Below are 11,158 nucleotides of genomic sequence, written 5' to 3'. Positions count from 1 at the left end.
GAACTCGCGGTCTTTCTTCAGTTTCGAGCCAGTCTAACCCTGCAACCACCACTGATGCAATACTTAAATTCAGATCTCTCCAAACTGAATTGAAAGAGCAGGGGATGGTCGTGTTCTCTCCTACGACTCCCACAGCAGACTGACACTCCACGTCTACATACCCTGTTTAAATCACACACACATACACAAACACACACACAGCGAAGTCAGTGATAATGAATTATTATTTGATTAATAATTAATTATTTAATTCATTTTGCTAAACTCCATGTTTGGGAGCCATTAAATAATATGTAGTGTCTTTACCTGTCCAATTTTAGCGTAGACGAGTAGGCCATCATGTTAGATGACTTTACATATTATACAGCAGGATTAACTAGAATTAATTATTATTAATGAATTATGATCATTGACCCGCCGTAGGTTCTTGACTCTGAAATTGAATCTGAACTAGAAGTAATAATTCCATACAAGAAAAGTGCACACACAAATAACCAAGGATTGGTTTTATCACACAAATGGTTTATTAATAATAATATCAAATAATGAATATTGATTAAACATTCATATAATGAAATGGATTACAGCGATACATGAGGGGAACAGGGAGATTAATATATGAAGGGAATTTCTCTATGATAATTACCCTAAACTCTAAAAAGGCTATAGTTTATCCAGCAACGATTCAGCACCAACCTCCTGAGCAATGAAAGAATTCAACCAGTGACCTTCCGTATCCCTGGAGAGGAGTGGAAGATCTGAAGGTCTCTGTGGGGACTCTCTGTCATCGCTGATCTTCCTCCTTGTGCCGGATACGGCCATGCAGGTCTCTCCTGGGCCTTTGCTCAAAAGGTGATCACCCTGAAGGACCATGTGGCCTTCTCCTTCGTCGATGATCCTGAAAGTCTTGTCACCACTTTGAGGGTCAGAGGTCTGAGGTCTCTTTCATGCTCTGGGCGTTAAAGCCTCTAATTATAGCTTCTTATATTACTGCTAGAAATGAAAATTAAACTTTTGTTGTAATTTCTAGCTGAGCTTCCTGACTGGAAGCAGATTAACCCTTTGGTGAATCTAAGTTTTTCCTTCATTCCTCCCCTCCTCTTTTCTTCTCTCTCTACATTTTCTTTCTATGTTCTGGGTTTGTTCTGCCTGGACCCTCCTGGAAGTGTCTAAGCCTGTTTTAGGAGAGAGCCATAAGAGAGATCTGAAGAGCTTCTGAAGAAGCTTCTCTAGAAAGTTCTGAACTGAACTGGAACTGAGAATTTTTTAATCTGTGCCACAGGTTTTAATACTAGGTTTTAGGAAACCCGCCTTGAAGGCCTGATTGGTCCTCAGGGATTGAGGATTGGACCAGACAAAGACTTAAGGAAGGTTCCTCTAATCAAAGCCCATATCAGACTTCAAAGAGTCCTTTGTTTCTGTGCCTGCTCAAAGTTTTTGTATATTTTTCCTTAGTACAATGATTAATTCTTTCTTAATCGAGGTTGTATCATCTTACAAAAACTCTCTTCTATTCATGAGTCCCTTATGGAATTAGATTTGTGAGAATGAATGTGTTGTTTTTGTGTTTACTGGTTACGCTCTGTCATAGAATTTGGGTCAAAGTACTAAACATATTAAATTTACAGTTGCTATCTTCCTAAGAGATTGATAAACCAGTCAGATCTAAAATATAATATAATTAACAAGGGCTTACACTGAAGAAGGGCAGCACTCACCTGTGACACTGAGCTTGAATCTTTCAACCATCATCCCACGGTTGGTCAGGAGATAGTACTGATAAACTCCATAATCAAATTTGGTGATGTTGGTGAAGAGCAGAGACGGATCAGTTCTAGAAGGAAGTTGAACTTGAGGATCTCCTTCAGATTCATTGACTTCCACGTTGATATGTACCAATCCAGAAATTTGACATAATCCACAATGAATAAATAATAATATCCTCATCTCCCTGAAATGAACTGAAAGAGCAGGGGATCGTTGTGTTCTCTCCTATGACTCCCACAGCAGACTGACACTCCAGTTCCAGATAGTCTGTTTAAAACACACACACACACACACGTTTGTTTTGTTGAAACTGGATGTAGTTTGTGTTAATCTTCCAGTGACTAAAACTCTGACACATTAGTGTTTTACTCTGATGTTTGGGGAATGGTTAAGAAGAGAAAAGTTGGTCTGAACTCTGCTGCTGCTTAAACACCACACTGTTACGTCCCTCTGCTTCATGTCTGTGTTCTGTTCTGCTTTGGGTTTTTCTTTTTTCTCCTGTTCTCTCTCCACAATTTAGATACAGCACAAAGAGACTGGCTGGAGCTGATAATAGAACCTGGCATGTGATTGGCTGACCTGGTGGGTGGGGCTTATTTCTGAAACTGGAAAGCTGAGAAATTCTGCCCACTACAGTTAGCTAGCCAATCAGATTTCAGTGTGATAGGCAGCCATCATGAGCTGCGTTCCCAAGCCTGGGCTGAGGCTGAGGCTGTTCCAATGTGAAGGATCCTTTGTATTCAGCCGAGAAATGCAGCCTAGGTTCGGAGGGAATTAAAGTATGCAACAAACATATCTTTCATGGCCCTCAGTTACCCACAATTCTCTGCGCACGTACGGGGCTTTGTAGAAAATAAACAAGACACAGAGAAAAACTTTTGTTTACCTTGTAAAGTGTGAAATTACTAATTAAGTAAACTATTCTTCTCTAAACCATATTTAATCAAAAAGCTGATTGGTGTGTTACAGTGCCACAGAAAGCATATAGTAGTATGTTATTTTTAATCCCAGTTGAAACGGTTTAAAGATGAAGTTTGAGTGTTTATAGGTTGAAGTATGAGTTTTAATATTTTTTAAAAGTATTGCTCTCCAGGTTTTCACTGAGTCTCATTCCTTCTGTGTTTGACCTGCACAGACCTCACTGAGCGCAGTGTGGGGATCACTGTCCACTCTCACTGCCTTTAATTTAATCAGCTCAGCACTGGTTTCAGTCCCAGTTTCACTGTTATTCTCTTTAAATTATGTTCTCTGAGGGTTTTTCACTAATTACAGTGGTTCTGTGTAGAACCATGAACACCAGAGAACCCTTAGCACTTTTACTGGATTTTCCGCGCTGTGTAATGTCTCCTCGGAGCGATGGAAAATACTCTGTAAATGTTTCTATGTCGAATCTTTAAAAAAGGCTCCAAGGCTGCGTTCACACGGCAGGTAAAAGTGGCCTGAATCAGATCAGTTTCTTCATGTGTGACACAGACGGGTCGTTCATGTGTCGGTGTGAACAGCAGAAACGCACTGAATCTGAGCTTTTTAAATCAGATTTGGGCCGCTCTCATATGTGTTACTGAGATCCGATCCATATCCGATCTGTGGCGATGTGTGAACAGTCAGATCTGAATTCATGAGACTGTTACGTCACTCCATGGCCATTGAGAATGATCCGTGGAAAATAAATCATGCAAAGGGTTCTGTGAGTGTTCAGGGTTCTGTATAAATCCATTTTCTTTATTAAAGGCCCATTGAAGACCATCGTTTTTAAGTGAAGCTGAGTGTGTAGCCTCTAAGTCTGACTGAGGGGTGTGTCCTGGCAGGAAGGAGACATCAGTGCAGACCCCTATTGTATATATTCATGTTATTTTTACTGTTTTGTTTTGGGTTTTTATCAAAAAATATTGTGTTTGAGGTGAATCTAATGAAATTTGACCTGAAATGTGTTTGGGGCCGAGGTAAGTCTGATTTTTCTTGTTGAAAAGGTGGCAGCTCCAGAGTATTCAGTAGGTCTGATCTATTCAGCAGGTCTAATCTATTCAGCAGGTCTGTGATCTATTCAGCAGGTCTGATCTATTCAGAAGGTCTGATCTAAGTGCCTCCTGTACCCAGTGTTGGTTAAAGTCAGGGACAGAACAGAAACCTGCACTAGTCCAGAACACAGGAACCTTCCCAGGGGAAAACGCTCCAAGTTTACACTCTGTAACTGATTCAGATCGGAGCAAACCCACTACAGGTGTCAAACACCCTAAGCCTTCTCCATATAGAGACCCCACACAGAGAGAGTTACTGGACTCTCCACATTCACCCGCTACAGCAGCCCGCCTGGGTCACACTAACAGCCCCCGTACCACCCCCCCAGAGCCCCGTGCCCCTCCTGGACTCAGCTGGACCCTGTTCTACCCACGTGGACCCCACTGAGGTCATCAATGTAAATGTAAATAATGAAGTAGTTACCTGTCGGCTGCAGCGTGAAGCTGATCTTTCCTACTACACTGAAGCCGGTCTCTTCTGCTTCATAGAAGCTGGTCAGACCTTCATCCCTGAAGCTGCTGTTGAGAACAAAACACAAGAAGGCCTCCCAGATCAGGTCATTGACGTTGAGGGTCAGTTTACTGGACATTGTCAGAAGTTTGTCGTCTCTCTCCGTTATCTCCAGTGTGGCTTTCTCTGTCACGGGGACTCCATTGTTGTTGAACCAGTGAATGCTCCCTGCTGGATATCCACCGCTAGTGTTACAGTACAGTACAGGTGCGACATCAGCTTTGATTCCTTCAGGCCATGAATTAATGACGGGTGGGCTGAACTCCGCTGAAAACAGAGACAACACACACAGTGTAAAAGGAACCCGCTCTTTGGAGCAAACTGTGACGACAAAACAGTTTTAATCTCCTGTGAGCTGCACGTTTTATAAGAAATATAACAATAGTAAAGGACTGAGCTGATGGAGCAGAACGGTTAGTGTTCTCCTCCAAGTGTGTTGAGCTGTAAATGACCTAAAGTAGATATTAAAAAGGATTAAACTATAACTAACATCACACACACACACCCCTCCCCCTCTGGAGTGATGTGAAGTCCTCACATTTAGATTTAAGATGGTGTCACTGATTAAGAAATGATTTCTTACAGAGCCCTGCTCTTCAGCCCCAGCCCCACAGAGCTTCATTAACAAGGGCTTTCACTGAAGAAGGGCAGCACTCACCTGTGACTCTCAGACTGAATGTTGTGCTCTTTATCACACCACGGCTGGTCTGTAGCTCGTATTCATACTCTCCCTCATCAGAGACGGTGGTGTTGGTGAAGAGCAGAGACGGATCAGTTCTAGAAGGAAGTATAATTCGAGGATCTCCTTTAACTACATTGTCATTATAATTGATATAAAAGAGTGGAGGTGTCCATCTTTTAATCGTTGCTTCGTTGATAATAACATCATTATATTCAGGTGGAAGCTTGAAAGTGCAGGGGATGGTTGTGTTCTCTTCGACGACTCCAACAACAGACTGACACTCCACGTCCAGAACCTCTGTGTAAATCATATGAAATGTTTATAAATTAAAATAAAAAGCTTACACCTAGAACCTGTGTGAGATAAATGTAGTAGTGAATATCAGGGATAATCTCATAATATTCACACAACAATCTCAGAATGAGAAACAGAAGATAAACGCAGCGGTTGGTTCCTGTAAGATTTATGATGATTTCATTTTAATGAGTAACATGTGATTTGACTTTTGTGGAAGTTTAGAAAACAGAGAAACTCACTCTGAGCGTTTCCCAGATGAACAGAGAACAAGAGGAGGATCAGGATGATCTTCACAGCCATGTCCTGAGGGAATCACACAGACTCAGATTTGTGACAAAATAAAACACACAAACATTTGCTCTCAAACGCAAAACTTATCACTTGCAAAAAATGACGTCTACTTCCTGATTTTTGAGAGAGATCCGAGTCCTGCGCCCGTTTTTTGGAGCAGTTCTGGTACAAACCTTTTACACGGGCGGGTTTCCTCAGCAGCTAAAGAGTTATTGACTGACAGCTCGGGGACCAGGGCATTGTGCAATGCGCATGCGTACACCACTGTCGTAGCTAATCGCAGCGGAGAGAGGAGCTTTAATTGTGCTTAATTTTACACAAATGAGATTTAAACTTTGTCATTTACTGCTTTAAAACGCGGAAATTAGTGATTAGTTTCTTAAACACAGAAGCTTTCCTCTTAACTGTAACAAAACAGTTCATGGCTCGAAGGTGAATTACACAGTGCACATTAGCGGCATCTCGTGGCGGAATTATGAAGCGCCTTATGTATCAGTTGGCAAGAAATATATTTTAGCGCTTTTATTGTTTTATTTATTTATTTAAATAACAGGGACAGCATCATAATTACATAATGTAAATGTGACAGATTTAGCAGAATGGCTCTTTTTCATTTGGTTGGTGTTAAAACTGTGTATGGAGCCCCTTAAGGGACATGACCTAAGATTATACATTAAACATACAAGTGAGTTTTCCAGGGAAATTTAAGCGCATTACAAACTCTGGCCGATAGATGGAACCAGTGTGCCCATCACGTTCTTTGTTTTTGTTTTTAATTTTAGATGATGCTGTGTGTATAATGATGTCTGTGGTGAACACTGAAACATTTTGAGTGAGTGAAGATAAAAGTGAATGGCGCATTACTGCCATCTAGCGGCGAGAGTAAAGGGTCACAGGTGTAAGGTGTCTGAGTGAACGTGTTTCCATTTGGCCATCCTTTATTGTACAGTTTGACAGAGCTCATATATTTTGGTTTGTTTAGGGTTTATTTTAATGGGTAAGTGCTTGTGTGGAGAAATACAACAGAAGTGTTCCTCCATTTCCTGTGGGAATAAATTCCTGTTTACGAAGTACACACACTATGTACTGAGTTAAAATTCAGATACTCAAGTTAAATTATTACTCCAGTAAAAATAGAAGTCCTCATTGTAGAAGTCTACTTCAGTAAAAGTACAAAAGTATGTAAAGTACCATGGTGTTTTATGGCTCTAACGTCCTATTATCATTTCTGTAACAAGACTCATGTTTAACACACTGTAGGTGAAAAGACTCTAGTGTCACTCTTGGTTCAACAGTCTTTTAATACAAACCGGATTCCAAAAAAAGTTGAGACACTAAACAAATTGTGAATAAAAACTGAATGCAATGATGAGGAGGAGCCAACATCTAATATTTTATTCAGAATAGAACACAAATCACAGATCAAAAGTTTAAACTGAGAGAATGTATCATTTTAAGGGAAAAATGTGTTGATTCAAAATTTCACGGCGTCAACAAATCCCCCAAAAAGTTGGGACAAGGCCATTTTTTACCACTGTGTGGCATCCCCCCTTCTTCTTACAACACTCAGACGTCTGGGGACAGAGGAGACCAGTTTCTCAAGTTCAGAAATAGGAATGCTCTCCCATTCATGTCTAATACAGGCCTCTAACTGTTCAATCGTCCTGGGCCTTCTTTGTCGCACCTTCCTCTTTATGATGCGCCAAATGTTCTCTACAGGTGAAAGATCTGGACTGCAGGCTGCCATTTCAGTCCCCGGATCCTTCTCCTACGTAGCCATGATGTTGTGATTGCTGCAGAATGTGGTCTGGCATTATCTTGTTGAAAAATGCAGGGTCTTCTCTGAAAGAGATGATGTCTAGATGGAAGCATATGTTGTTCTAGAACCTGAACATAGTTCTCTGCATTAATGGTGCCTTTCCAGACATGCAAGCTGCCCATGCCACAAGCACTCATGCAACCCCATACCATCAGTGATGCAGTGGGTTATCCTTGTCCTCTCTGGTCCGGATGACATGGCGTCCCAGTGTTCCATAAAGGACTTCAAATCGTGACTTATCTGACCACAGAACAGTCTTCCACTTTGCCACACTCCATTTTAAAAGACCCCTGGCCCAGTGCAAACGTCTGAGCTTGTGGAGCTTGCTTAGAAATGGCTTCCTCTCTGCACTGTAGAGTTTCAGCTGGCAACAGCGGGTGGCACGGTGGATTGTGTTCACTGACAATGCTTTCTGGAAGTATTCCTGAGCCCGTTCTGTTATTTCCTTGACAGTGGCGTTCCTGTTTGAGGTGCAGTGACGTTTAAGGGCCCGGAGATCACGAGCATCCAGTAGAGTTTTACGGCCTTGACCCTTACACACAGCAATTGTTCCAGATTCTCTGAATCTTTTGATGATGTTTCGCACGGTTGATGATGAGAACTTAAAAGTCTTTGCTATTTTACGCTGGGTAACACCATTCTGGTATCGCTGCACTATCTTTCTGCCCAACAATGGTGGAATTGGTGATCCTCTTACCATCTTGGCTTCAGAGAGACACTGACACTCTGAGAAGCTCTTTTTATACCCAGTCATGTTGTCAATTGACCTAATTAGTGTTAATTGGTCTTCCAGCTGTTCGTTATATGCTCAATTTCCTTTTTCCAGCCACTTATTGCTACTTGTCCCAACTTTTTTGGGATTTGTTGACACTGAAATTTTGAATCAACATATTTTTCCTTTAAAATGTTACATTTACTCAGATTAAACTTTTGATCTGTCATCTATGTTTTATTACGAATAAAATATTGACATTTGCCATCTCCACATCATTGCATTCAGTTTTTATGCACAATTTGTTTAGTGTCCCAACTCCAGTCATCCAGCATCCTGAGATTCTTGACTGCTCCTGTGTAATGTAATATAAGTCACTCTGTGTTCAAAAATACACTGGGCCAAGTCCAGTTTACTCTGGACCAGCTCTGATTACTGTCAGAAACCAGATTTGAGCCAACTCTGCCAACATTCCTCAGCTATCTAGGGTGCTATTTTGGGGGGTGGGTGGGTCAGGGTTCCTCATATTTGTATAATCTGAGACCTAAAAGTACTGACAGCAACGATACCTCAGTGAAGACATCCAAGTGTTTATTTGTGGTGTGTATTTAGGAGTAATCCCTCAAAAGAGTGTATAGTATACAACATGGCATCAGGTCAAATGCCCCTTTTTTTTGAGCTGCAGAGCCTTCAGTTCATTCTCAGTGGGTTCTGGGAGCTCGCTCCAACATACTTCTGTCATATAGAAGGTGAGGCATGTTCCAAATATCCCCTGACTCTATTCCCTACATTGTTCACTATGTAGTGAAGTATATAGTGAATAGGGCACGGATTAATTTTGGGCTCAACCCTGTACAGAGCAGTCAGAGCTGTGTAGAGAGAGCAGCTAGCGATCTGATCACTTCTGTAAACTTCACAGTACTCTTTATTCTGGAACTCCTGCTCCTTAAATAACATCTGAAGAGTGAAAGATGTAGAGTTTTATTCGTGATAAAACTGGTCTCTCTCCAAATCATCTGTGAGTGTGACTCAGTGGCAGTTTGTTTATGACACAGCTGACTGTTGATTCGCTGCAGAGGCAAAGTAACTTTATTAAAGAAGACTTTTATAATGGATTCCTGGATAAACCTCTCCACAAACACGGTATAGTGTGCCCTAATGGCCATACCCCTTTAAATGTGAAATAAAACACTGGGGGATATTCAGGATTCTGGATTTAACAGAACACAGCTGTCTAAAAATACTCGGTGTGTAATTATTTAAAATTCCCTTCTGCTCCGTTCACTCACAGAGGAGTGGGCGGGGCTAACAGTTTTAGACGTTTTTGAACCTATTTTCCAACTGCAGTCCTCCAGTCCGGTCTTATACACAGTTTATAGTTTTATAGAGTTATTTTAAGCCCAACAATGTCCGTAAAGCGAGAGTAAAGTGTGACAGCGCTGTTACTCACAGAGACAGAGACAGAGCTGGTCCTCGGACTGAAGAGCGGACCCTGAGGTAAACTCCGTCCTTTTCCCCGAGTTCCTCTGCGCAGGCGCAGTGCCCGAGGCGCTAACAGAAGGTTGTTATTGAATATTTGTTGAATATATCGCGGGATTGTAGTGTTTTTAATCTTCTCTGTGTCTGTGAGTAGGGCTGTAGTTGTGGGTCTGAAGGAGGGAGGGAGGGGATCCTGCGGAGGGAGGGGATCGTTTTCCTGGAGTGACTCCAAACTTTGGAAAACACAAAGCATTCATTGTTTCAACATTGCATTCAAAGAAATATAATTCAAGTATTCAAAATTCAGATTCAAATACTTATATCACTGATTTATCTTCATAGTATGGTTCATTCTCTGAACAAAGTCAGATAACTGAGGAAGGGAAGGGCTGTGAAACTTCCTGTCAGTAGATGGACAGGTGCATAGCTTCTGAGTTACTTTAGAAATGAAACAGGGTCCTGGTCTGAATCTATTACCAAAGGCACACTGTAACTCGGGTGGCAGTGTGAAGTAGCAGGTAGTAGCAGGTCTCTGTCACAGCTCCAGGGACCTCCAGGGTCCCGCTCCGGGTGAGTGTCTGTGAGGAGTGTGGTGTGTTCTCTCTGTGTCTGTGTGGGTTTCCTCCGGGTGACTGTCTGTGAGGAGTGTGGTGTGTTCTCCCTGTGAATGCGTGGGTTTCCTCCGGGTGATTGTCTGTGAGGAGTGTGGTGTGTTCTCCCTGTGTCTGCGCGGGTTTCTTCCGGGTGACTGTCTGTGAGGAGTGTGGTGTGTTCTCCCTGTGTCTATGTGGGTTTCCTCTGGGTGCTCCGGTTTTCTCCCACGCTCCAAAAACACGTTGGTAAGTAGTTTGGCGACTCAAACGTGTCCGTAGGTGTGAATGTGTCGCCCTGTGAAGGACTGGCGCCCCCTCCAGGATGTGTTCCTCTAGTTGTTCTCTGAATGTCCTTGTTTTCCTGCCTGAGACTGAAGCTCTAGCTGAACACATTGCTTGGAGAGTTTAAGTTCAGAGGATGGAGTGTATTGTTTGTGTTATACACCAAGAAATGTAAAGTGTAAAAGAAGAGAGCAGAGAAGGTGGAGTGTGTTGTGTAACAGTGATGTTCAGGAGAGTGATGGCATGTGGGAAGAAGCTCGTCTGTAGCCTGTTTGTCCTGACCCTCATTTGTCTAAAGCACTGACCTGAGGGAATGTGCTGGATCAGCTAGTGTCCGGGGTGTGTTGGATCAGAGATGATTTTCTCTGCACTCTTCCTAGTTCTGGAGCTGTGCAGATAGAGCATTGTGAGCAGCTTAACATCAGTGGTCTTCTCCCCAGGTCTGATGATGCACTGAGGTGTGTGAGTGTCCTGTTTGGTGTGTGAGCAGGTCCTCAGTGTTACACCGCAGAGAAAGAGAGTGTGTGTGTGTGTGTTCATGTTGAAGATAAGTTGATGCATACAGACTCCTTTCACTCTCAGGGTTGTATCCAAGTCCCACCTGCTGTGTCCAGTCCTTAACAAAACAGGAAATAAACACTGAACACTCGCTCGTCAGGTTTTAGGACACAACTGGAGGCCAGAGATGGGTCCCTCTGAGACACCTG

General features: G+C 42.4%; 1 protein-coding gene across 1 annotated transcript; it reads right to left on the bottom strand.

Annotated features, from left to right (window-relative positions):
* Positions 1 to 1,637: 1,637 nt before the first annotated feature.
* LOC136692920 (CD276 antigen homolog) lies at positions 1,638 to 9,712 on the bottom strand. Its single transcript, XM_066666647.1, has 5 exons — positions 9,548 to 9,712; positions 5,515 to 5,578; positions 4,955 to 5,275; positions 4,210 to 4,563; positions 1,638 to 2,034 (listed from the first exon to the last, which is right to left on the bottom strand). The coding sequence occupies exons 2-5, from the start codon at positions 5,573 to 5,575 to the stop codon at positions 1,871 to 1,873; spliced, it is 900 nt and encodes a 299-aa protein (XP_066522744.1). The 5' UTR covers positions 5,576 to 5,578; positions 9,548 to 9,712; the 3' UTR covers positions 1,638 to 1,870.
* Positions 9,713 to 11,158: the final 1,446 nt, after the last annotated feature.

The sequence above is a fragment of the Hoplias malabaricus genome, chromosome 3 (genome assembly GCF_029633855.1).
Source record: "Hoplias malabaricus isolate fHopMal1 chromosome 3, fHopMal1.hap1, whole genome shotgun sequence".
Lineage (NCBI taxonomy): Eukaryota > Metazoa > Chordata > Actinopteri > Characiformes > Erythrinidae > Hoplias > Hoplias malabaricus.
This window is presented reverse-complemented; position numbering and strand designations above follow the sequence as displayed.

Excerpts from the sequence above, each read along its gene's own strand:
- LOC136692920 (XM_066666647.1), bottom strand. The coding sequence starts at position 5,575 with ATGGCTGTGAAGATCATCCTGATCCTCCTCTTGTTCTCTGTTCATCTG. Across the intron at positions 5,276-5,514 it reads TCATCTGGGAAACGCTCAGA|AGGTTCTGGACGTGGAGTGT; the intron begins GTGAGTTTCTCT and ends TGATTTACACAG. Across the intron at positions 4,564-4,954 it reads ATTCAGTCTGAGAGTCACAG|CGGAGTTCAGCCCACCCGTC; the intron begins GTGAGTGCTGCC and ends CTCTGTTTTCAG.